Here is a 27,835-nt window from a genome sequence, read left to right as displayed (position 1 = left end):
ATTTTAACAGGAGGGAATACAGAAAAGATGTATACAGATAAAGAGTTTGAAGAACAAACAAGCAAGGTGACCAAAGAAAAGCAGCAAACTTCCCAATGTTGAGGGCTCACTGGCAGCCTTATGAAACCTTAGGAACAGACAAGTTCCTGAATAATTATCAAACCAAAAGTGATTTTCTAAAACATTTGTAGTATGTTGGGCGCCTGGGTGGCTCAGTCGTTAAGCATCTGCCTTCGGCTCAGGTCATGATCCCAGGGTCCTGGGATCGAGCGCCGCATCAGGCTCCCTGCTCCACGGGAAGTCAGCTTCTCCCTCTCCTACTCCCCCTGCTTGTGTTCCCTCTCTCGCTGCATCTGTCAAATAAATAAAACCTTTAAAAAAACAAAAAATTTGTACTATGTAGAGGTTAGACAAGATTATCTCTAAGAGCCCCTGGTTTATGATTTCTATGAAATTCTAAAAGGATGATCTACAGGTCAAATGAAGGAAAACACAGTAATGCTAGATGGTATATATTTTCAAAAGCTTCTTAAATTTGCCTGATCATAGGATTTGAATCACCTGAGGTATTTATCTCAGGTCTCCCTCCACACCTAATCATAATTTCCAGGAGAGGAACCTGAGATTCTAAATATGTATTTGGAAGCAGAAACCTCAGATTATTCTTAGGATCTGGCAAGTTTGAAAAACTCCGGCCTGGAAATGACACTCAAAAGCAAAGAACAAGTTGAGTAGACGAGTTATTAGGAGGACTAGAGGGAGGTGAGACTAAAGAACAGAAAAACTAAGTAAGGCTGCCATGAGAGCAAGAGACAGAATGCCAGAGAAAACTCAATTAGTAAAATCAGAAGGCAAAGAGGGAGCGGAAAAGGATTGTGGAATCAAGGGAAAAAATGCCTGTTAACAAAATAGTGGTTAGCTTTGCATGCATTTAAAAAAATTCTTATAATATCCATAAAAGTTTAAGCCATTACACTTGAAACCACATATTGCTCTGTCAGTACTTTATATAATTCTTTAGATTAGAAACTTAACTTCATGGGACACCTGGGTGGCTTAGGCAGTTAAGCGTCCAACTCTTGGTTTCGGCTTGGGTCATGTTCTCTGGGTCCTGGCATTAAGCCCTGTGGGGCTCTACACTCAGCAGGGAGTCGCTTGGGATTCTCTCCCTCTGCCCCTCCCCCGCTGATGTGCACACACCCTCTCTCTCACACAAATAAGATCTTTAAAAAGAAACTTCACAGTTATCCTGTATCAACTGCTAAGAGTGAAATAAGCTCAACTGTGCTCCAAATACATACACTTTTTAATAAGGACAGTCATAAGTCAGTTAAAAACTTAGAAGATAGCAGTTTTATTCATAACTGCCAAAACTTGGAAACAACCAAGATGTCCTTCAGTAGGCAAATGGATAACTGTAGTATATCCAGACAAAATATTATTAAAAAAAAAAAAGAGCTATCAATCCATGAAAAAAACATAGAAGAGCCTTAAATGCATATTATTAGGTGAAAGAAGCCAATTTGAAAAGGCTATATACTATTTGATTCCAACTATTTTACATTCTGGAAAAGGCAAAACTACGGAGACAGTAAAAAGATTAGTGTTTGCCCGGGGTTGGGAGAGGAAGGAAAGGGTGAAGAGGCAGAGCACAGAGGATTTTTAAGATGCGAAAATACTCTGTGTACTACCATAAAGATGGATATATGTCATTATACATTAGTCCAAACCCATAGAAGTATACCACCAAGAATGAACTATAATGTAAACTATGGGCTTTGGACGATTATGATGAATCAATGTAGGTTCATCACCTGTAATAAATGTACCATGGGGAAGGTGGGGGGGGCGGTGTGGATGTTAATAATGAGGAAGTCTGTGCACAGATGGGGGCAGAGAGTATACAGGAAATCTCTGTACCTTCCCCTCAATTTTGCCATGAACCTAAAACTAATCTAAAAAAGAAATTCTTAAAAACACACACACAAACACACAAAACACTTAGAAGAACACAAAGTTAGAAATACACTATATGGACATGCCCCCCCCACCCGAGTGAAGGGTAATTATTCTACAGAACTCATGTTTTAGGAAGAAGCCTGATTGGTTTTTTTGTTTTTTAAAGATTTATTTATTTATTTATTTGACAGAGAGAGAGAGAGAGACACAGCGAGAGAGGGAACACGAGCAGGGAGAGTGGGAGAGGAGAAGCAGGCTTCCTGCAGAGCAAGGAGCCCGATGCGGCGCTCGATCCCAGGACCCTGGGATCATGACCTGAGCCGAAGGCAGATGCTTAACGGCTGAGCCACCCAGGCGCCCCAAAGCCTGATTGTTTAAAAAACAGAAAGGAAAGAGCTAGCCAGCAATCTTCCTTAACTTTGTGATCTGTGACTAGAAAGGCATTCCTACTTTAAAACATACAGTGAAAAAGCAGTGTGAGTCAAAATGAGTTTATTATAAGCTGTACGTAGAATGAGAGGAAAAAGAGATCGAAACCTACCATTCCTATCCTGGTTTATTTTATGAAGCCAGCTACTTAAAACATTTATTTCTCCTTTTATATAACACACTGATGTGTAGTTCATAAAGAGTTTCTCAGTTATTTAACATCTAAAAGGACTCTTCTAGTTCGACTCTCTTAATTAGTACTACCAATTCACCATAAAATGTTAATTATATTGATCAAAGATGAGGAGCACCTAATAAACCCATTTGAGGCCTTACCACAACACACAATGAAGAAATAACATTTGCTGATTTTCTCTGGAACAAAAGACATTACCCTTTTATAGTAATAAAAGTAATGTTTGTAAGAACTTCCACCACCACCTAAAGTTAAAGATCTATGATCCTCAGTAAAAGACTTCAACATTGTATGTATACAGAAATTTTTTTTAAGCAGAACTTAAAATATGCACATCTGTCAGATAAAGAAAACAAAATCTGGGTGCCTGGGTGGTTCAGTTGGTTAAGCGACTGCCTTCAGCTCAGGTCATGATCCTGGAGTCTCAGGATCGAGTCCCACAACGGGCTCCCTGCTCAGCAGGGAGTCTGCTTCTCCCTCTGACCCTCCCGCCATGCTCTCTCTAAAATAAATAAATCTTTAAAAAAAAACAAAAAACAAAATCTTATCATGATAGACAGGCTTTTTTAATCAATTGCCTCTCTCGCCAGCACATACATATACACACCCTTCAATTACCTAGTCACTCTAAGGTGAAAATAATCTCAATGGCAATATTTAAAACAACTCCTCCTTTAATTTCACTATACTTTTAGTGTTTTAGTGTTTCTTCGTGTTGCTTTGGCTTGCAATTCCTGTATAGAATTTACAGTCTATAGCCTTGCCGGCTCGTGACCAGCAGTATCAGCATCACCTGGAAACTCATCAGAAATGCAGACTATAAAGCCCAAACCCAGACCGATAAAATCAAACTCTGCATTTCATATACACATTAAAACTTGCTAACCCTCACCTGTAGGATTTAATTCCACTCAGTGACAGAAGAAAAAATAATTCCTCTTTGAAGATCTGCCACTATTTAACCTTTGGGAAGGTCATAACCAAAATGTGACCTTCTTCATCTGTAAAATGAAGGGTTGGAAATGGCCCCCACCTACTCTAAAATCCTGTTAGTCCATAAGATGGCTGGAAGACTATTATAATTGCAAGACATAGCACCTAACCAAAAAAATCCTAAATTATACTTATTCCTAAAACATATATATATTTTAGGGAGAAACAGATTTCTAAGTGGACACTAATTTTTTTCTTCATTAACCAACCAAAAGATTCCACAAACTTTTTAGTCAAAATTGTTACTTAGCCAATGATTATTTAAAACTTAATCAGATCTGAATAATCCTACAAAATTATAAAAATACCATACATATATGTGTTAATACATATGTAGTTCTTTAGATTAGAAACGCAACTTTACTAAATTACCCTGTATCAACTGATGAACGTAATCAAATTTGAGGATCAGCTTGGTGCTTCAGTTGATATTTATCATGAACTTATTACCTCCGTTGGTGTTAGGATATTTGAGTTTTACAGAATACGGAAAGAAAAAAAAAAACACCTTTATGTGCATCCTAACTTTGCCACCACAATTTAAAAATGTAAAAATAACAGAAGCTATAATTATTCCTGCGCAAAACAAGCCTACATTTTCCTTCCTTCAACTACTGCAGATAAGTTCTAAAGGAGTGCTTCCCATACCTTAATGTGTATATGAATCACCTGCAAATCTTGTTAAAATGCAGAATCTGATTCAGAAGATGTGGGCAGGGGTCTGAATGCCAAGTTCATACACAGAGAAAGTAGTAAGCTTCTAAAAAAGCCCCATAAATAATAGTATTTAGCCATGGTTTGCATCTTGATAAGCACTGGTTTCCAATTAAATTCCTAATTGAGCAACTTCACATTTTCCCCTTATCTTACTTGATCCCTCCTATGAACGTGATACTTAATTACTCCATCATTCTTAAAACCTAGAAAATTTGTATCCTCATTTTCCTTCTACCTTTCTTCTTGATCTTTCCCACGTTCCTCATACTTACATGTGGGTGCATCACAGGATTCCATTCTTAGCTTCATCTCTTTTCCACTCTAATGCTGTGCCTGGATCACCTATATGCTAATGGATCCAATTGCTGCATTTCCAGCCTACATATGTCTCCCAGTCTTAGATCCACACATTCAACTACCTAATAGATGTTTCTAACCTTTAGTCTTCACAGGCACTTCCAACACAAAGTATCTCTAACTGAACTCTTCATCAACACCTTCCACCCCTAGAAACCAGCTTTTTCAACCCTGTATTAACTTCGTGACCAGCACCCACCATCTGCCCATCTGTCCAAACCATATTTTAAAACTCTATCCTTCTCCCTCACCAAACTGCAATTAATCCCATCTTCTAATTATTTCTCAAATTTCATTCCTTCCTCTCTAGTGTATCATTTGTAACATGGATCATTTCTGACTTGGTTACCATAGTAACCTAACCAGTCTTCTTGCTTCCAATCTCATTTTCGTCCTCAATCTCATCCTTCACATTCCTATGTAATCTTGGCAAACATAACTTGATAGTACTCCCCTACGAAAATTCACCAATGATTTCCCCATTACCTTTAGGAAAAAGTACTAACTTTCTTTCGGCACATCATATAAAGCTCTTCACCATCTTGATTTTTTTTTCTCGTCTCAATTCCCACCACCCCTCAACAGTCAACATGTACTCTTGCCATGTCAGGCTAGCTGCAGCTCCCTGAAAGTACCACATTCTCTAATGTCTCTGTGTGTTTGCACAGGCTGTTTTTCCTTTGCTTAAAATGCCCTTATTAAGCTAAGTACTAATCTTCTTTTAAGACTCTACTCAAGCATCACATGCTTTAAACTGCCCCTTCTAATCACCTCAAGTCTGTTAGGTAACACCGCAAACTGTGCTCCCTCTATTACACGGTATTCCCTATGCAGCATACTTCTATTCGAATACTTAGCAAATTGTATTATAATTGCTGGTCTATTCATCTCCACCAGACTGAGCTCATCAATTAGTCCTTTTAGGAACAGAATGTCCAGTACATGGTTTGCTGAGGGGCACCGGGTGGCACAATCGCTTAAGTGTCCTGCTCTTGGTTGTGGCTCAGGTCGTGATCTCAGTGTCCTGGTATCAGGCCTTGCATGGGGCTCCGCAGAGTCGGCTTCAGACTCTCTTTCCCTCTTCCTCTGCCCCTCCCTGCTGCATGCTCACTCACTCATTCTCTCTCTCTCAAATAAATAAATACATCTTTAAAAAATAAATGAAAAATAAGTGTTTGCTAAATAAACTACCTTGAAATAATAGTCATGAATAATTATCATGGCTACATATTTAAACTATAAATAACTTCCAAAAACTGTCCAAGGTAACAAAAGTTTCTTCAGTTTCTTCATAGGCTTAACAGAACTTTAAAAGACTTCATTAAACAAAGAAGTCCAAAATATTTAAGGTATTCACTTAATTCCCAACAATCTAAAAGTATTTGTTAAAAATTAACAGCCTTCTCAATACTGTGTTAAACTAAGATTATTTTAATTTCACTAACGACTGGTAGACAAATAAAAGCACTGGTCTCTTTTCCAATGGCTGAAGTAAAGAAGTGTGGTAAAATGAAAGGCATATTGTTCAGGTGGCCTAGGTTAGCACTGTGACTTCCTACTTACTAGCTACGTGAACTTGGATAACAATGAACATCTCCAGGCTTCAGTTCCTTCAAAGGAAAACAGAGATAAAATTGCTTACCTACACCATAGGTTGTTTCAAATATTGTTATGAATATGAAAATATTTCTATAAACCATGAACTGCTAAATAAATGTCAACTATTGTGTTAGCTTCCATACTAACAACTGCCAAATATTTGACAGGTGCAAATTTAAAGTTTCATGGACTACTTCAACCTCCATACCCACCCCATACTTCTCCAACGACTGAAAATTCATAAATAAAATTAAGTTCTAGGATTACCACAGCACAAGACTTAGTAGTCCTCAATATTCTTATCTGGTTGAAGGCGTAAAGATATCTAGTTTAATAATAATCTCAGATGTTCTTAAGAAGAGGTTTTTTTTATAAATCTCAAAGTAAATCTCAAGGTAAGTTGTTGGTACAGTCATTTAAATTTCAGCTCCATTTTAAAAAATTAATCGGAGGACAAAAATCAGCAGGGAATATGTAGAGATACCTTCTTTTATTAACTATTTAGATTGGGTACTATTGACAAATAAGCTTGATCTACTATAGACTCACTAACATGAAAGTTAAAAAGCCACCACTACAAAACCAAGACTTTTTTTCACCCGTATTTCTGGCTTATTTCTCAGATATGCTTGTTAGTCTATCAATGAGAAGAGAAAATTTGCTGCATTTTCTAAACTAAAAAAGTGATGAAGCATGTTAATTCTGCTCTCAGCAATATCTTTCTTTGTTAAATAGGGACTTACGGGGATTATGGCCTATATCAGGAAAACTGTTTTCTGTCCCTTCTCTGCAATATTTATAAAAATAGGATTCTTAACCTTCAAAGGGCAAAACTCCTTAAAAAAAAAAAAAAAGTAAAAGAAAATCTACTACAAAAGTCAGCACTTCGGTACCTGATTGTGGTAACAAGGCCAAAATCCAAGACGAAGCCCTTTATTGCACATCGTGTTCCAACGTCTTGGGCAGCCCCATCTTGCGACCTCTCCAGACTGGCTGCTCCTGTTCTCTCTACTGCAGAGAGAACTTCAATTAGAGAAATTCTGAAGCTCATGAATCTAAACTGGATACTCCCCTCACTGGAGGCAAGGATGGCAAGAATCATTAAAAAGATTCAAGTCAGAAGAGGTTTCAAATAAATCCAAGTGGCTTGAAACCACTATAATGCAGGCAGCTGAGAGTCTTATTAAGCAACAGTCTATTTACCTAAAAAAAAAAAAAAATCTTAAGAAAAAGAATGGCAGCAAATTATTAGATAACCTGAAAAAACAGGTTATATAATCATAAATCTCTAAAAAGTAAAATATTCTCCACTAAACTTGTGTTGAATTTGTATCTATGATACCAACTTATAGCTGACCATTCATGTTTATAATCCTTATGAGAAAAGGAAGTAAGAAAATAACTAGGACATGTTATTAACTTCTTTCTGTGCCCTAAAATAACTCATTGAAAAAATGGTCAAAAACCAGTGGTTAGGAAGGAGAGATTTCCCTGCTGACTTAAGCCTAGCTGCCCAAGCAAGGCTTTAGAAAAGGTCTTCACCTACAACAGTGCATAGGCAGAAGGAGCAGAGGCTATGGCGGTCTTCCTAGTGACACTTCCAAGTCACGTAAACGGGGTATGTTTCTGGGATAGACTGCCAACAAGTTACTGAAAGAAACAAAGCCGGCAAAAACCTGGCAAATAAACAGGCCAATGCCCTCATGTGTTTATGACATAAGTAGTCTTAACTAAAGTTACCTTGATGCTACCAGATCGAAATCACATCCTCTATACTAACAGTACCTGATTTCTGAAAGACTGGATTCATTTTCAAGCTGGTTTTCCATAAAGACTTGTAATGATGTATAACATGTATAAAGCATTTCTTAGACCAAGCAAGTAACAAGCTACATCCCAAAGAACCAGCAATTAAGATTTTTCAATTAGAGCAATAAACTAACGCTCTGAATCACCTTTACCACCATGAATTTTTATCAAAAGTGTGCTGGTATGTGCAAATGAAACAGAATGAGGTTAATACTGTCAAGAAGCTGTATTTACTAAACAATGTAACAATGATTTTATCTTACCTGAGTGTGAAAATTTGAAATGGTGGTTGTTTCGATATCTTTCTTGCCCAGAATCTCCATTTTCACAGGAGTGTTGGGGAAATTAAAAGCAAAGTAGTCCAAGAAGTCTGGGAGATAAGCAGCCGCTCCATGCACTATTGCTAAAGCATAGTAAGCAGCATTTTTCTCATTTTCACTGAATGTCAAAGCAAGAAACTCCTCAGAAAATCTCTCCATCTCCATTGGAGACAAAAATGAGAGTTCATCCATGTAAGCATGAAGGACAAGTGCACCACCATTGGACTGGTGTTCCTCGTGAATAAAGTTGCTAAATTTAGTACCTGTTTTTAAGAAATTTCTACGAATAGAATGTTCCTGGTGAGTCATAAAAGGTGTTTGTACTCCCTGGGGTACCCGATATTCTTGCATGCCCAAATTTAATCGGCACAGCTGTTCATCTTTCAGATACCTGAAGGACTCCTTATTAACTCCTGAAGTGCTATTTATTTGTCCTTGGGTGAGGATTTCCTTACTGATGCGGGTCAGGCCAGCACAGACGGTTTGTACTTCCTTATTGTACATTTTAAGGCGTCTTCCTCGCATATCTTCTCGGTGTTTCTTTTTCTTTTTCTTCTTTATTTTCTTCAAGACAAAATCATCAGCTCTCTGGGTTTTACCATTTTCATCTGGTGTTTCTGGCCACAATAATTAAAAAGAAGTTAGTTGCTAGGCCTAGTGTCAACATATAAACTTCTTACGGTATTTGATCTCAAATTAAATGGCCTATTCTCAGTTTCTCTGAATTTGCCATGACAACTTACATGTTTATAAAATGAGACAAAGATCTTAGAATACGGTAATATTCAGGGCTGAAAACTATGCTAAAAAGTAGACAATGAATATGTAAGCATATAATTTAATACGACTTGCAATGAAAAGTAAAGGAAATATCCACGTAATTTCACATCTGCCATACTGTATGGAACATCTCTTCAGTAACCACTGTAAAATCTAAACTGAAGCTTGTCATATTTTGCTATGATACATACAGGTAAATCAAACAAAGGCAAAGTAAGCTGTAAGACACCATTTTACCTACCAAACTGGATTGACTTTTCTTTTTTTGGCATTCTCATATACTGTTGTTGGAAGTATAAATCGGTACAAATTCCATGGAGGGCAATTTGGCACCCACCAAAATGGATGTGTACACCAAAAGCCTTGCAGATATTTGTAATTATCAGACCCAGAAATTCCACTCCCAAGTAAAAATTACCTAAGAAAATAACTGAAGATACACAAAAATATCCATGACAGTTATTTAGGGACTCCCCCTTAAATGTCTATCCTAAGTAACAGGATGTTGATTAAACTCTGGTACTTACATACTGACAAAATACTACCCAGCCATTACAAGTTATATTATAAATGAAAAGAACTGATGAATTACAAAGTTACAGAATGCTTACATTGCCAATCTTCCAAGAAGCATTCTCTAACAAGTCATCTCTACCCAGTTCGGATAGCTATTCTTACCCTGTGCTTCCTTAGCGCTGTACTTCCCCTTCCTCTACCACAGAACTTACCACATTCTATGTTATCACATAGCTAATTTTCTACCTCTCCTCTAGACTGTAAGCAATCTAAGGTCAGAAATATATATCTTACCTTTCTTTCCAGGGCATCTAATGTGATATACTCTGATCCCATGTTTATAATATTAAACAATCAAACATTTATTAAGTACCCACTAAGTGCCAGGGACATTTCTGGGCACTAGGGGGATATGGTGCTAAGACAGACATAACCCCCATTCTCTTGGACTTTACAATCTAGTTTGGCAAGAAAAACAAAATATCAGTAAGCTACTCTAGGTGCTGAGGAAACTTCCCTTCAGGAGGTAACATTTAGGCTGATTCCTAAATAATAAGACAAGCCAGGCATGTTTTCTAGGGAAAAATATTCCAGGGAGAAGCAAAGAACCTATAGAGAGGAAAAAGTCTGATAGATGTACATATGTTTTGTACATATATTACATAGAAAAGTACCTGAAGAAATACACATCAAAGTGTTAATGGTAGTTATCTAGGCTGGTAGGATTATAAATATCTAGATGTTTTCTTTTTTGCTTACCTGTATTTTCTAATTTTCTACAATAAACACATACTACATCTATAATTAAAAGTTTATTTTTAATTTTTAAGGGATTATCACGGATTGACAAACCCAAAATAGAACAGCATCGTTCATTTACCAGTTCGAAAATATATCTAGCAAGAAATCTTATTAGGATTAAGTATCAGGTATTTCAAGTTCGATGTGGTATTTACTATATAGAATTTGTCCACCCAACAATTGTATTTCTGACATGATTCAAGTAATTCAGTGTTAAGACAGATACTTCAATTGATCCTATGACTACACCTAGGAAGAACAAATTCAATAAAATTTACAGTAAATAATTTACTTGGTATAATTTGCAAATATGATAGTTGCAGTACTCTATACAAAATCATTCCAAATCACCAAAATTTGCAAGTTGTGAAAAACTTCTGAAGAAAATATTTAAAAGTATAAGTCAGAGACTTTAAAGTGTATAGATACCAAATGACTTTCATTCTGTTTAATGTTTTTAAACAAAAAGACTTTAAACCCTTCATTTGCAAACATCACTTATAATTAAACTGAGATCATATAGCAAAATATAGATGTAATCAGACTGCTTAAATTGCCAAGAGAGAAAGAGCAGTCCATCTTTTATTCTGTATACACCTAAATCTTTGAGATTTTGTTAAAACACTTATAGTAACAGTCATTTATATTTCTTACCAAATAAAATTAATCTAAATGCTTTTCCCACATTAAAAATCGGTAATTTAGGCAATTCTCCCAAGCAACTAAATGTTAATGCCATTAAATACAAAGGTTAGACCAATTTTAAAAGTCATCTAATTACCCTCTGCTAAATGTTTTAGCAATTTCACAGGGAGAAAAAAAAAAAGAAAGAAAGAAAGAAAAGAAACTATCTCTGAATAGATCTGTTATTTTAAGCTTCAGAGGAGGTATTTGGTATGCAGAAGATGAATTGTGACCTAGATCTGCCACTGAAATTAACACTACCAAGGAGCTGCCTTGATTGTAACACATTTTCTATATTACTATCAGCTTACCAATGGTTTTTCTAACATGGCCAAGTCTCTGTGGGTTTTATTCCAAACTCATTTATATGAGAACCACTCAAATCATCAAACACAGGCCCATCAAAAAACCATGGTACAAGGAAATGAAAAGGACCTTAAATTGATTGTAATCTCATATTTCAACATGATAAAGGTTTAAAATATGAAATAAATGTCAATCTATCTCATTAATCCTGTTTTTCAAATTTTGATTCTTAACTAAGGCTAAATATAGAAAGCTCACCTTTGTTTATAGAGAAATTTTAGACTACTTGTGTCATACCAGCTAATGAATTTCAATGAATAAACAAAATTTACCTCTGAGTTACTGTGATGACAACTAACTGAAAATGGCATATACATATACAAAGTCATTAAAGGTTATTACAGTAAGTTAGCCCTGTTGCACTATGAGAATATCAAGGTTGCCTTGCCTTGAATTAAAAACACTAATTAAAAGTCAATGTCTTTGCAATATAAATGTATCAAATCAGTATGTTGTACACCTTACACAATGTTTTTTGTCAATTATATCTCAAAAAAAAAGAACAAAAAAAAACAATGTCTAAAGTTTTCACAATCTTTCCATTCCTGGTTGACTTAGCTTTCCAACAGAGAACATATTCAGGAGGCAACATTTTGAGTATTTCCCTACAGCGCAAAAGCTAAAATTTATTGACATCAGTTTACAGAAAAGCCAAACCACTCTATTATCTGTGATTAAGGAAAGCTTTCACATACCAAACTGTAAGAGCAAACATAAAGAGAAGTACGTTAAGTCTACAGAGGAAGATACATTTATCTGAGAAAAAAATTGCTGTCTTAAGAAAAAAAAAAAGAGGGTCGTTCTAACTGTAACTAAATTAATGCATGACACTATCAATAAAATCCTCATAAAAGCCCGTGTCCGTTGAGTCATGAATGGATAAAGAAAATGTGGTATACGTATATGCACGCATGCACACACACCATGGAATATTACTCAGCCATCAAAAAGAATGAAATTTTGCCACTTGCAACTACGGATGGAGCCAGAGTGATATATTATGCTAAGTGAAGTAAATCAATCAGGGAAAAACAAATACCGTATGATTTCACTCATGTGTGGAATTTAGGAAAACAGAAGAGATGAACATATGGGAAGGGAAAAACGAGAGAGAGGGAAGCAAACCATAAGAGACTTAGTGACAGAGAACAAACTGAGGTTTGAGGGAGGGAAATGGGTGGCGGATGGGCTAAATGGGTGATGGGTATTAAGGAGGGTACTTGTGATGAGCACTGGGTGTTCTATGTAAGTGATGAATCACTAAATTCTACACCCGAAACTAAAATAAAATAAAATCCTCATATGTGCTAATATTATCAACTATCAAATAGCATCATTTATTTATATCACTACTTAAAGTTCTCATTAATGCAAAAAAAATTAGCTTTTTCTATCACAAAACTTAAATTCGTATCACCATTCTCACACTTGAATCGTAACTTAGAACCGAAAGAAATGTAATATCCTCAATTTTTAAAACTCATGGTTTTAAAACATTTTCAAAGCAAGTACAATGTTTTATATTTTATTAATCATAATAAAGAAAAGGGCTGAAGTTGCTTCCTGAAAAGAAATTTTTTAGTCTTCCTGGGGATCCTTCCCATCCCATATAAAAACCTGACTAAAAAGGCCACCGTACGTTCAGAACGCTGCCTGACTCCACCCCTCACCCCTCCACGGCACGATGGGAAGAGTGGCTGGCTGAATTCCTATCCCTCCTTGTACTTCCTCCCGAAATATTACCTTTGCAACTTAATTTCTTTGTACCTTGTTCCTCATTGGTAAAATAGGGGAAAGTAACAGCACCTCCTCATAAAATCAGTGAGCAGGGTAAACGAAACAGAGCACATAAAGTACTTAAAATAGTCCTAGAATATAACAAATACTCAATACACGTTAACTACTATTACCCCAAAACAGCTGGATTGTAGAGGCAGCAGAGATGCTATAGGAGCTCTAGGAGTAGGTGCTTTACAGTTAGAGAGACCTAGCTTAATGTCCCAGCCCTACTACTTACTGCGTAGGGTCTCTGGGAACGCTCATTAATCTCTTTAAACTTCCATTTTCTCGTCTTAACGTTAATTCTAGTATCTATCTCACAGAGCTATCGTTCAGGGTTAAATAAGACAATAAACATAAGGGCCTCATCACAGTACTAAGCACACAATAAGTGCTCTTTATTATCTTTAAGTGCACACTAAGTGCATCTTTATTATCATTTTCACAATATTTAATACATTCCTTGAAATTATTGGCAGTAACTCTGACATACCAAAACTAGAGACAGAAATTACTGACCTAGACTACAATGTAGTATGCCCATAAAAAGGACAAAAATCTCTGAAAGAGGGAAGAAAATTATTCACCAAAGGTCTACTTGGTATCATATATGCTATCTCATTTTAATTCTCAAACAAACCAGTGATGTAGATACGTTAAGTCCATTTTATAGGGAAGAAAACAGCTTGAAATAAGATATGTTACTTATTGTAGGCCACAAAACAAGCAGGTGAGAACCAAGATTCAAACGCTCTCCTTGTCTGATTCCAAAACTCAAACTCTTCCCATACACTATTACACTACACTCTTCCTTTCTGCCTTCTCTCTCAACTCTGAGACACTCCCTTGAGATGACCAACTAAAATTATCTGGTTACAATTAATGGACTTGAGGAGGAGGACCTACAATAATCTCCAATAAAGGGAGCATTACTTTATTCAACAAATATTTTACTGAGTGCCCATTACATGATAACTCTGCATGATCACAAAGATGGCATTATTTACATTATGCAAAAATTTCATGCCCTAAAGGGGCATGTGTGAAGGAACATGTCTTTCAGCACAATGATCTATCTCAGAGATTGGCAAACTTTTTCTATAAAGAGCCACATAGTAATAAGTTTTAGCAGCCCACGTAGTCTATCTCAGCTACTCTACTGTTCTAGTGTGAAAACTACCACAGATAATATATTTGAATGAGTGGAGTGATGTTCCAATTTATTTCTGGACAACAAATTTAAATTTCTTATGATTTTCACATGTCATGAGGTTTTCTTCAACCATTTAAAATGTAAAGACCATCTTATTTGACAAGTCATACAAAAACAGGCAGTGGAACTGATTTTTTACAAATATGTAGCAGTAATCCAATGGAGGAAGAAAAGTCTTCAATGAAGGTGCTGGAACAACCGGAAACATGAACCTCAACCTAAACACCTCACACCTTACACAAATAACTCAAATGAATCACAGATTCAAATGTAAAAGTTACCATTATAATACTTTTTAGGAAAAAAAATAAATGAAAATCTTTGGGACCTAGGCCTTGAGACCTTAGATTTGACACCAAAAGCATGATCCATAAAAGAAAAAAATAATTAGACCTCAACAAAATTTACAACTTTTGCTCTGTGAAAGACCGTGTTAAAAGGAGGGAAACACAAGCAACAAAAGTGGGAGGAAATATTTGCAAACAATATATCTGACAAAGGACCCATACCTGTAATATACAAAGAATTCTCAAAAGTCAGTAGTAAAAAAAAAAAAAAAAAAAGCAAACAATTCAGTTAGAAAATGGGCAAAAGACATAAAGAGACATTTTACTGATGAAGATATATGGCCAGCAAATGATGACCAAAAAAAGATGTTAAATATCACTAGCCACTAGGGAAATGCAACTTAAGTCCATGACGAGGTAATACTTATTACACATCTATTAGGACAGATAAAATAAAAATAGTAACAATACCAGATACTGGCAAGGATGTGGAGAAAGTAGAAATCTTCATACATTGCTGGTGGGAATGTAAAATTGTACAGACATTTTAGAAAACAGTTTGGTTATAACTTACAAAAACCAAAAAAAACACCTAAACATACATTTTTATGACCCAGCAATTGCATTCCCAGAGAAATAAATGAAAATTTACATCCACACAAAGACCTGAACATGAATGTTCACAGAAGCTTTATTCTAATAGCCAAACTGGAAACAGCCAAAACATTATTCAGGTGAATGGTTAAACTGTGGTATATCTATACCATAGAATACTCCTCAGCAATGAAAAGGAGTGAGCTATTAATACATATAACTTGAATGGATCTCAAGGACATCATGCTGAGTGAAAAAAGCCTCAAAAAATCACATACTGTATTACTCCATTTACAACATTCTCAAAATGATAGAGAGTTATAGAACAGATTAGTGGTTGTTAGAGGTTAGGGAAGGTGGGGAGACAGAGTTGGTACCTAAGACTTTCAAGAGATTAGCAAAAGGGGGATCTTTGCGGTGATGGAATAGTTGTGGATCTTGACTGCAGTGGTGGTTAAACTAATCTACAGGTGATAAAATGGCACAGAATTATACACACACCATTGTACCAATGTCAATTTCCTGGTGCGGATATCATACAATAATTATGTAAGATATAACCATTGGGAAAAACTAATGAAGGGTAAAAACTTCTCTGCACTGTTTTTGCAATTTCCTGTGAATATATAATTACCTCAAAATAAAAAGTTAAAATAGTTTCTGAAAATCTTAAGGGTAAGGGAGGGAAGACATAACTCTGTAAATAACAAAGGTCTAGCCACTCTCCTTATTAATCTTAAGAGTTGTTTCAAGGACAAAGTTTGATAAAATAACAAAAGGTCGTTTTAAAAGCACCTAATATCAGCCACCGTTTTAAGTACTTTCCACATATTGCCCCATGTAATCTACATAATAATCTTGTAAAAGAGATACTAGAACCCCATTGTACAGACAGGAAAACTGAAGCTGAAAGAGGTTATTTGCCCATGATCAAACAGTAAGCAGTAGAGCCACAAGTTAAACTTAGACTGACTCCAGAGGCATGCCTCCTGCACACCACTGTAACAAGCATAAAGATGTTCAGCGAAAAAAGTAAAGATGTCCACCAAAATGTGTGCAAAAGCCTGGATTAAACAAAGTTAAGCCAGTTTGTTTTCTGTAGGGTTCTCAGAATTTTTAAAATGCCAGTATATGTCATATATCTAGAAGGCTATAGTATACAGTGTTCCCCCCCATGTATAAGGCCAGGGAGCTCTTTTCCTGCAGAATACATAATCCAATAGTCCCTCACTCAGAAGTTAAAATGTTTAAACTAGACTTATTATGGTGATCCTTCCACAATACATACAAAAATTGAATCATTATGTTGTATACCTGAAACTAATATAACATTGTATGTCTACTGTATTTCAATTAACAACAAAAAAAAAGTAAGATGTTGAAATTACTCCACTTCTTCACATATTGGCAAACGGCAAATGCTTCAAGCTGCGCTGTCCAATATGGTAGCCACTAGCCAAAAGAAACTATTATGAACTAAATAAAATTAAAAATTCAGTTCCTCAAGGGCGCCTGGTTGGCTCAGTTGGTTAAGCGACTGCCTTCGGGTCAGGTCATGATCCCAGGGTCCTGGGATCGAGCCCCACATCGGGCTCCCTGCTCGGCAGGGAGCCTGCTTCTCCCTCTGCCACTCCCCCTGCTTGTGTTCCCTTCTCTCTCTGTCCCTCTCTCTCTGTCAATTAAATAAATAAAATCTCTAAAAAAAAAAATTTCATTAAAAAAAAAAATTCAGTTCCTCAATTATACCAGTCTTCCAAGACTTATTTCAAGGGCCACATATGACTAATGCTACCATATTGGACAGCACAGATATAGAACATTTCCATCACTGGAGAAAGTTCTGTCAGACAGCACTGAGTTAAAGGTTTGTTTTTGTTTGTTTTTAAAAGAACATGGGGCCTGTGGAATCCTCAGAGAAGCACACTGTATTATACGTATAATTGCCACTATCCCACCATAAAAAGGGGCTAGGTCAGAAATTTTTGATGGAGCTGGCTACTGCCATTCTAATGCCAAGGCATGGGGAAGGGGTAAGCAAAGAAGGGGAAAAAGGAAATACCATAAAAAAAAAAAAAAAAGAAAGAAAGAAAGGAACAACAAGCCGCTGGGGGAGGATGCTTGAACTGGGATTCAAGATCTGGGTTCTACTCCCTATTACACCAATTATTCATTAAAATAATTTTTTTTTAATGTTTGTACTTGGTACTAATTAACTGGGACTTAATTAGACAAGTCTCTTCACTACTTTGGGCCTGGGTTTCCTCTTCCACAATATAAATTTGAATTGGTTGATCTCTAAGATTCCCTCTACCTCTGTATGGTTAAAACACACACACACACAAGAAATGAGAAGATGAGAAATAAAAGACAGCAAGATCACTGCATACTGGTGGTGGAAACTGGCAGTCCTGTCAGATTGGCACAAGTTTTATTCTTCAAAATAACATCTGGACACCACCAAAGGAAGAAAAATTTCATTCAATAAATATTTATTGAGCAATTATTTGCAACAAACTGCACTATTTGGATGTGGCACCACAAAAAAACTGACTTAAGTCAAGACCAAGTATATGGAAGGAATCCAAAACACACAAAACTTGAGATTGAAAGACTTTGTTCATAAACATGTAATAAGCCAGCTGGCCCAATGCTAAGAAATACTAAGATACTTACATCTTAAAATCTTGAGGAAATACAAATTATATAAAATCATATAAAAATCATGGTATAATCAAAATTCCTACCCCCCCCCTTTCTACAGAGAATACAAATGCTACATGTACTTGGGAACAGGAAGATACCAATTTTGGTAAACCTAATTTCTCTAGATCCCACATTTAATTGGTTAGTCCTGTATTTTCTGGGTTCAATATTCTTGACTTTAGTGAGGGTTACTGGAATTAAATAAATTATCAATTTTTTTGGGTGTGCCAGAAAGAATAAACTGTAACTGGAATTCTTGCTTCTAACTATTCACTACTGCACATTTCCCACTTTTCACAGGCACGGTTAGTCCTATTTCCTAGGATCATAAGGGACAGAACACCTTCCCCAACCCTCTTCCCAGAATTAAGATTTAATATAAAAATTAAAAAAGATTTCGCCTCCGGATAAAAAAGAACCACTACAAACTACGTCTGCTATTTTACCTTGCAAAAGCTAACGCAACCTGTGAGTCGAGTAACCTCTGTAAGAATTCAAACTCATTAAAGCCCCACACCATACCCGTGAATATTTTGGAGCCTAGGAGAGTGAATATTAAAGATTTCCACCAAAGACAACAAGAAGAAACGATTTAAGCGACAAGTCTTTACTTCAGAAAAGCAGTTTCTTTAATACCCCAGCTACTAATCCCACGCCGAGGACCGCGCGGCGCGGAAACCCTGGCGAATTTGAAAACAAACGTTGGTAAAGGCTCGGGGTGAAGGGCGGGGGCGGGGAGGGGGGAGCCTGGTAAGGGGGTTAGTAACTGACAGCTCGGCCTCGAAACGAGAAGCCTCAAGTAGGTCAGACTGTGTCAACGGTTTGAAATCCAGAGTCCACCCCAGTGGGCTTAAGGGAGTAGAGCAGCAGGAGGTAAGTATGGGTTTGGCGTCTTTCAGTGCTAAAGGGGCGGGATATCAGAACTGAGAGAGACCTAGAGCCCAAGCTCGGGGCAGTTCGCCTGCTCTCACCTCTCTTGGGGGCCTTGATCAGAGGCACCCCTCCAGTCCTCTCGCCGTTTTCCTGCTTGTCCTTGTGCTTGAAATCGCCCGGAACGCAGGAGCTGGGGTCACCATCGGAGCCGCGGTGGTGATGGTGCTTGTGCCGCTCCTTGTGGCCCTTATGCTTGGGCCCGGCCGCGCTCACCGTCAGGGGAGAGAAGGTGAAGAGGGCCGAGGTGCCTGGGGCCGGGAGCGGGGCAGCGACAGCGGGCCCGGCGGGTGCCAGCGAAGGTGGCGGCGGAGGCGGCAGGAGCAGAGGCTCGACAGGGCCTGGGACGGTTGGGGCTGCATTCGTTGGCGGCAGCGGCCCGGGATGTTGGCGGCTGCGACGCCGCCGGTGAGGGGGAGCGAGAGGGGGGTCCTGGCTCGGCCGCCCCCGCTTCTCCTGAGACCCCCCACTGCTCGCTCGGCGCTGCCGCTTCACTCCCCGCGGCGAGACCCCAGCATGGGGTTTCTCCTTCCCTTCTTTGTCCGGCTCCTCCTGCGCCGCCACCGCCCGTACTACGCGCACCGCTCCGACCTGCGCAGCCATTTCACCCACAAACACACATTTAAATGGCCCGACCGCCCCCCCCGTCCGCGTAGCGCGCAAGCGCCGCCCGCGCACGGCCCGCTGGGCATTGGAGTCTCTCCCCCGCCCTCCACTTCGCGGCGGTTGTTCCTCCGCAGCTGAACATACCGGAAGCGGCAGTTCCCAGCGCTTCTCCGCAGGCCTCTCCGAGCGAGGCCTATTGTAAAGCACCCTGGGCGGCGCAGAGCCTCATGGGAGCGGTAGTTCCCCCGCGCCCCCGCCGCCTCCCTGGCTCTGGGAGTGGAGGAGCGGAAAGAGAGCGTGCGCCGAGTCACGCTTCGGGCTGCGACGCAACGGCAGCTGGGCGGAGAGTTGCCGCCAACCGCCTTAACGGCCGAAACAATGTTAGTAGCTTTCAGTCTATCGGCGCGTTCCCATTATCCGTGTTCTTGTGCCCCTTCGTTATTTTACACGGAGTAGGTGGTCTCCATAGGTACTTTTAAATTTCATAGTTCTCTCATAACCTTTGTGAGGTAAAAGAATCTGCGGCCTTTTATCTTTGGACAGGCGATGAAATGAAGAGGAAAGGGGAACTTGGTCATATGTAAAATGAGGGCGATTTGGGTTTAGAATCGAGTGGGGCCGCAATGAAGACATTTTTTAACCTCTTGGTGGGCATTGCTATGGTTACAGCTACAGGCGTAACAAGGCAGGTGCAAGACCTGCCTGGGAGCCTGGTGCGCGCCGCCCCACCTCGCCTTCCAGCCGCATCCCCTCTAATGCCTAGAAAGGTAGAGGGCCGTTTATTTTGAATCCAACCCCACAGTGACGAAAAATTTCTAGACGGAAAACCATGTTTTTAAACTTTTTTAAATGAGATTTTTTTTTCAAGTCGCAAGTATAAGGTTGCATAAATTTGAGAAGCGTGTCTACCACAGAACATTACAAAAATCGTCACTGTTCACCAAGGTTGCTGCCTGGAAATTCATTCACAATTCCATCGGCAAGATCTTAGATTTTACCTAAGATTGTGTTCATATATTTGGCCCTTGATAAAGATCTTTGGGAATAATTGGTTACAGTGAAGTACTCAGAAATACCACTAATGCCTGAAGTATTCAGCTAAATGAACACTACAGTAAAGTTAGTTTTTAAAAACAGTTTATTCGGCACCCATTGTGTACATTGTACTACAATAAACAGGTTAAGATGTCATCCAATTTGCCCTATCATTAGGCTTCGTAATGAAACAAATGCTGTTTAAGTATTTCATGTTTCTAAAAGTTAAAAATAAACTTTCCTAAGTTTTAAAAAAAAACTTAAATCCTTAGAACTCGGGAATCCGCTGTAACAGGAATTACCCACTAATATGTTACATAAAATCAGATTTGAAAACTCAGATTTTCTAAAAATAAGGCAGATCCATATTCATATAGGAAATTTTTTAAACCTCTGATTGGTTGGATATAAGTTGCACATATTAATGTAGGACTTTTGAAATGAAAAATGCTACCAAAAGATAGCTATTTTGCTGATTATTCTTCCTGACTTGGTAACTGAATACCTTGGGTCCAAACTTATCAGAAATGTAGTTGAACATCTTGTTAGTGGATATATCCAAATAGAGAAATGATTCTCCTTATTTATATATTTTATTCTCTTAAATATAACTTCTCCTTTTCTTACTACTCTAGTTTTTCCACCTTTGGGAAGATGTGCAAGGTATATTCCATTTAGGCAAAAATAATTCCCAGGGAATAGTCATTGTCACAAGTACGTGTCAGATTTTGTGAAACACTTTCTACAGTAAATTCTGGCAATGTAAACATTCATTTGAGATCCAATTCTTAAAAATATTTTGAAGTTTATATTTATGTAGAAAAGTAGAATAAAAATAACTTCCAAAATGAAAAATAAGTCCATTCTAAAACTGTTTCTCATACACTGTTCTCTACAAAGCTCAAGTGACAAACTTATTTCCAGTTTCCAGCCCAATATAAATGAGATGAAAATGTAAAATTTCTGGCACTTATTTGAATATTCTTTTCTAATATTGCTGTTAACACATTACAGTATCTTCATTGTTGAAATTATGAATATGGAAACCTTATTTTAGCTAATAGTATTCTAGTTTTCTTATTTGCAGATGCACTTGCAGCCTATATTCCAAAGTTGTGTTAAATATTCCAAGTTGGTGGTGGTTTCCTTGGTCCCTTGGGTTTTGAAAAACGATTTGCAAAACCTGGGAACAAAAATAAAATTGTATGAAAAGTTTTTTTAGTATAGAAATGAATAGATTTTGGAGTGTATTATAACATATGCAAGTACATGGACTTTTTTTCAAAAAGTTAGCAACATCTTTATTTTAATAATAGATTGTAAAGGCATAGTACTTAAGTTAATGCTTAAGTGATGACAGAATACTAATAACATTTTAATTTTGTAGAACACTTACAAATTTAATAATGGTAATAATTAGATGAAGAACCCTGTTTACAACCTTTGGTAATTCAGCATATACAGTTGACCCTTGAACAGCATTTTCTTTAGATTATGTATACGGATGGCAAACAAAATATGTGTTAATCAACTGTTTATGCTATGGGTAAGACTTCCGGTCAACAGTATGCTATTAAGAGTTAAGTTCTGGGAGATTTTAAGTTTTGTAGATTGTTGACTACACGGGGAGCAGGGTGGCATCCCTATCCTCCACATTGCTCAAAGGTCAACTGTAATATACTTTTTTTCCCAGTTTTATTGACATATTATTGACCTATAACATATGTAAGTTTAAGGTATACAACATGATGATTTGATACACGTATATATTGTGAAATGATTACCACATTAAGGCTAAATAACACCTCCATCCCCTCATAAGATAACCATTTCTTCGTGGTGATTACATTTATGATTTAAACTTTCAAGTATATAATACAGTACTCTTATAATTATCATGCTGTACATTAGGCCCCCAGAACTTACTCATATTACAGCTGGAAGTTTGTACCCTTTGACAAACATCTCTCCATCTCCCCAGCCACTGGCAACCACCATTCTACTCTATATTTCCATGAGTTTGGCTTTTTTAGATTCCGCATATAACTGAACACATACAGTATTTGTCTTTCTCTAGCTTACTTATCTCAGTATAATGGCCACAAGTTTCATCCATGTTGTCTCAAACAACAGGATTTCCTTCTTTTTTATGGCTGAATAATATTCATATATATGTGTATATGTATATAAAATGTATATATACATATTTTCTTTATCCATTCATCTGTCAGGTGGAGACTTAAGTTGTTTCCATGTCTTGTCTAATGTAAATAATAGTTCAATGAACATGGGGTGCAGATATCTCTTCTGAGGTAATGATTTCATTTCCTTTGGATACATACCAGAAGTAGGACTGCTGGATCATGTGATAGTTCTATTTTTTTGTGTTTTGAGGAACTTCCATACTGTTTTCCATAATGGCTATACCAATTTACATGCACACCAGCATTATACAAGGGTTCTCCTTTCTCCACAGTCTAGCTAATACTTGTCTGTTGTCTTTTTGATAATGGCTATTCTGACAGGTGTGAGGTGATATCTCACTGTGGTTTTGATTTGCATTTCCCTGATTAGTGATATCAAGCATCTTTTCACATACCTGTTGGCCATGCATATGTCTTTTTCAGAAAAATGTCTATTCAAGTCCTTTGCCCATTTCTTAATTGAACTGTTTGGTTTTTATTTTTATTATTTTTTTTAATTTATTTATTTGTCAGAGAGAGAGAGAGCGCTCGCGGGAGAGCACAGCATAGGAAGCGGCACGCAGAGGGAAAAAGCAGGCTCCCTGCTGAGCAAGGAGCCCGATGTGGGGCTCCATTCCAGGAGCCTGAGATCATGACCTAAGCCGAAGCAGATGCTTAACCAGACTGAGCCACCCAGGCATCCTGAATTGTTTGGTTTTTAAAGTAATATCCTATGTCTGCATCTTCTCACCCACCACACACTTATAAAAAAAAAAAAACCTAGGAAATTTCAATTTCAGAAAAATAAGCACTATTGCTTTACAAAATTATTGTATTAAACTCAGTTATATTTCTACTTCAGCCCAGAAAGCACTCGATTTACTAAGACATTCTGTTTCAAAAGCTTAGAAAAATAAACTAATAAACAATCCTGAAAAACTAAGTAGTTAATCACTTTTACTTATCTGTCTCCTTCAAACACTCCCCTCTGCCCCCCCTCTCACCACAAAAGGAGGAAAACAAGGAAATTTTGCACAACCAATGAAAACAATTTCTGGGTCCTTTCAAAAAGATTTGTAGGTTGATAACATTGTCTCTATCACTTCAACATAGGACTTTTCTTTGATGATGGCATATTTTCTTTCTTTTTAAGATTTTATTTATTTATTTGACAGAGAGAGAGACAGCGAGAGAGGGAACAAAGGCAGGGGGAGTGGGAACAAAGGCAGGGGGAGTGGGAAAGGGAGAAGCAGGCTTCCCGCCGAGCAGGGAGCCCAAGGCGGGGCTCGATCCCAGGACCCTGAGATCATGACCTGAGCCGAAGGCAGTCACTTAACCAACTGAGCCACCCAGGCGCCCCATGATGATGGCATATTTTCAAGTTACTCTGGCACAGCAACTTTAGGCACTCAAATTGAACAATGAAAGTTTTGAACAGAACTGATGAAAAGACCAGATGAGATACTTGTTAAAGCATCCAGCACAAAGCCTGGCACATCGTAACTACTTAAGTGTTTCTTCAATCAGAACCACAAAAACACTATACCAGAACTAGAAGAAAAGGAGAGTATGGAAGAGGGGAAGAAAAGAATATAAAAACAAGAACCCTACTAATATTAAATTTAATAATAGAACCACTAAATTCTACACCTGAAATTAATATTACATTGTATGTTAATTAACTGGAATTTAAATAAAAACTTAAATACCAGAAAAAAAATTTAATGATAGTGATGATAAAAAAAAATTGGGGGGGGAGAAGCACACAGTTCATGTACATTTTACTCCTTTGAGTGATAAAAAAGAAAAAAGAAGGAAAAATATTTCAGGTTAAATAGTTTCATACACATAGTCACAAACTCATCTATTCAGTCTGGATATTTTGACTATATCCCAAGTGGACTGAGAACAGAAATAGGAATATAATATACAAGCACTAAGTATCTGAAATTTAAGGAATACCTACATTCAGTTTTTTTCACTCATCAATTCTGATAGTTTAGAACAATAGTGAACTACCTTTTTCTGCATATAGGACAATTCAGGAAAAATAAAAATGTTTATAAACCACAAAATTTTTTAATTTTAATTTAATTTTAAATTCACATTTAGGTACCTTTTTTAAGTAAAATAGAACTGCAATTTATATCGCTTCCTTTCTAAAAAAGAGCCAATGAAAGAGTTGTGCTTTTTAAGTAAGTAAATATTCAAATCTAAGCATATCTGAGAAGAAATAATATGGAGGAAGCTCTCTAATATTTTATCTTCATATTAGATCACAGACTGTTGTAAAGTTAGATGGGTCATGAATTACTCAAGTGGCCTCACGGATTAAGAGAAAAGGAAGCAAGGGAACATTTGTGTTCAGGCAAAGTTTGGTGCTTTTTTCATAGGTTATATAATAATCTATATGAATTTTTTAACTAAATGATTTCATAAGAATAATAACTTCTTTTTTCCTAACATTTTAAACCTTAGAGTTAATGTAATCCAAATAGAATTTTACAGCCCAAGAAACATATCTAGAGATTCTAGTTAAATATTTGGCCAAAGTGGAATGAATAGAGACCATAATCCAGGTGTGGCAGAGATTGCTACCTTTCCACCAAAATCTTTCCTTCCTTCTTCAGGAATAGAATTGTATCTCAGCAACTGCCTCCCCAGCATTATTACATTTCCCAGTCACTCTTGCAATTTAGATGCAGCACATGTCCAAATTCCCTTCAAGGGAATGTGAGCTGACATGATGTTGCCACTTCCAGGACAGTCAGTATCTTAAGACCAGAAGAGGAGGCCACACCTCTTACACATTTTCCTCTCATCTTCTTGCCACCTGCAATCTGGATGTGGCAGCAACCCAGTTCTAACCATACAGACAAGGACAATACCACAGAGCAGCAGTTCTCAAGGTCTTGTCCTAGGGAATCCTAGGGGGCTCCCAGACCATTTCAGGGGTTCAGCTTTTTAGGTAATTATAATTTTTAGTAATAATAGCCTATATTAATTACTATGCTTCTTACAGAAATTTGTAGTATATGTGATACTATCTTAAAGAGTATCATGAATTTATGTCATATAGAATAATAGGATGCTTAATATGAAATTATTTTAAGTTTATAGTTGGGGCAGTGGGGCAAACAATTCCTTTAAACTGTCAGAATTGTGCTTCAGCTCCTATGTAGAATGAGCAATATAAGATTAGATAGCAACTGTGGTTCTTATTATCATACTTGTGTATTTTTTATAGCTTTGATTAGCTATGAACTGGAGTATCATAGCATCTCAGAATTTCATTTGGCTTTGGCTAGTCACATTCATTTAATACATGCCAACAGAGTCATTTGGTTGCCTAGCTTCATTTTCTGCTATGCCAGGCATTTCAGTCCTAGGTAAGATGTTCAGAGGTAGCTACGGTCAAAAATGAAAAGATAAATCGGGCGCCTGGGTGGCTCAGTCATTAAGTGTGTTCCTTCGGCTCGGGCCATGGTCCAGGGTCCTGGGATTGAGTCCCACATCGGGCTCCCTGCTCAGCAGGAAGCCTGCTTCTCCCTCTCCCACTCCCCCCTGCTTGTGTTCCCTCTCTCGTTGTGTCTCTCTCTGTCAAATAAATAAATAAAATCTTTAAAAAAAAAAAGAAAAGATAAGTTGCATGGAAAGAATATAAATATAACGACCTATACATCAACTTTGAATCATACTTAAAGTTGTATCATACTATAAGATAAACATTTTTTTAAAACTCTGTTGGAAAATAACACACATACCAAAATTCAGAAAGGAGCTGGAGCAATTTGACTGAACGGCGTCTGCAGGCTTGTTTGGTGAAGAATTACAGATACCTAGAATCAAAAGAAAAAAATGTAAGGGAAAAAATGAAGACAGACTCTGATTACTGTTTATCAGACCACATAATTTTGAAATTAAGTATTTCCTCCAAAGTAATACTCCCAAATAAACATATTATTATAAAATATAACAAAATATAGATGCTTATAAATGGGTTAACATATAATCTTCTCATTTTTGTGTGGGTATTTTTTTAAAGGGTTTTTTTTTTTCCTTTGGAAACATTGTCCAGTAAAGCCCAACACTAAAGAGAATCACCAGGGTATTCAGAAATAACATCCATTACATTGTGAATCAGCTTCTTGGGGGATTCATATTGTGGTTTTTTTATTTCATTTTACTTTGCACTCCGATCACTTTTTTTTTTTTTTGAGAAAGAACGCACCCACACAGGGGACTGGGGGAGGGGGAGGGGCAGAGGGAGAGAGAAAATCCTAAGCAAGCTCCATCCTGGATCTCTCAGCCCTGAGATCATGACCTGAGCCGAAATCAAGAGGCAGATGCCTAACCAGCTCAACCACCCAGGCACCCCTGCACTCTGATCACTCTTAACACGTTTTTTTTTTTAAGATTATTTATTTATTTATTTATTTGTCAGAGAGAGAGAGTGAGAGAGCACGACAGGCAGAGGGAGAAACAGCCTCCCTGCTGAGGAAGGAGCCCAATGTGGGACTCGATCCCAGGACCCATGACCTGGGCTAAAGACAGATGCTTAACCTACTGAGCCACCCAGGTATCCCTCTTAACATGTTTTTAATTAATTTGTTTTCCATATGAGTTCATCCATGGCACATCAATGGTTTTTCTTACAAGTATCCTTTACTCCTGAATATCTTTCTTCACTTTCCAGCCTATCTTTTCCGCATTATAGACGATTCTAGTTAGGTCCAGAATCTCCCAAAAGCATTATTATATTGCTTTGTTTTGCTATTTTAACTACTTACAGGTAGGTTTAAAAATATGTTTCTCGGGTGCCTGGGTGGCTCAGTCAGTTAAGCGACTGCCTTCGGCTCTGGTCATGATCCTGGAGTCCCGGGATCGAGTCCCACATCGGGCTCCCTGCTCAGCAGAGAGTCTGCTTCTCCCTCTGACCCTCCCCCCTCTTGGGCTCTCTCTCTCTCACTCTCTCGCAA

General features: G+C 37.6%; 2 protein-coding genes and 1 long non-coding RNA gene across 5 annotated transcripts in view; 1 reads left to right on the top strand and 2 right to left on the bottom strand.

The window, feature by feature from the left end:
- The window catches only part of RSBN1 (round spermatid basic protein 1), a 53,049-nt gene extending 33,127 nt beyond the window's left edge, over positions 1-19,922 (bottom strand). The window contains 3 exon segments of the mRNA XM_025872460.2: positions 8,323-8,996; positions 19,074-19,677; positions 19,679-19,922. Of these exon segments, the coding sequence (XP_025728245.1) occupies positions 8,323-8,996; positions 19,074-19,677; positions 19,679-19,780 (1,380 nt within the window). The 5' untranslated portion in view covers positions 19,781-19,922.
- The window catches only part of LOC112824532 (uncharacterized), a 53,039-nt gene continuing 44,066 nt past the window's right edge, over positions 18,863-27,835 (top strand). The window contains exon 1 of one of the 2 annotated variants that reach the window (XR_003208464.2): positions 18,863-18,975. This is a non-coding gene — a long non-coding RNA (uncharacterized lncRNA). Of the gene's footprint in view, positions 18,976-19,930; positions 20,019-27,835 lie in introns of those variants that run through there. The other variant, XR_012379313.1, reaches the window with a different exon arrangement.
- Positions 20,763-27,835, bottom strand: part of PTPN22 (protein tyrosine phosphatase non-receptor type 22) — a 59,724-nt gene continuing 52,651 nt past the window's right edge. For both annotated transcript variants that reach the window (XM_025872458.2, XM_025872459.2), the window contains exons 20-21: positions 26,621-26,695; positions 20,763-21,856 (exon numbers count right to left, since the gene is read on the bottom strand). In XM_025872458.2, the coding sequence (XP_025728243.1) occupies positions 21,792-21,856; positions 26,621-26,695 (140 nt within the window). In that variant the 3' untranslated portion in view covers positions 20,763-21,791. The remainder of the gene's footprint in view (positions 21,857-26,620; positions 26,696-27,835) is intronic.

This window comes from Callorhinus ursinus, unplaced genomic scaffold, assembly GCF_003265705.2.
Source record: "Callorhinus ursinus isolate GAN/ISIS: 27379988/994484 unplaced genomic scaffold, GSC_fseal_2.0 scaffold9, whole genome shotgun sequence".
NCBI classification, from domain to species: domain Eukaryota; kingdom Metazoa; phylum Chordata; class Mammalia; order Carnivora; family Otariidae; genus Callorhinus; species Callorhinus ursinus.
Note: the sequence above shows the minus strand (reverse complement) of the source record. Positions and strands in the feature narration are given on the sequence as shown.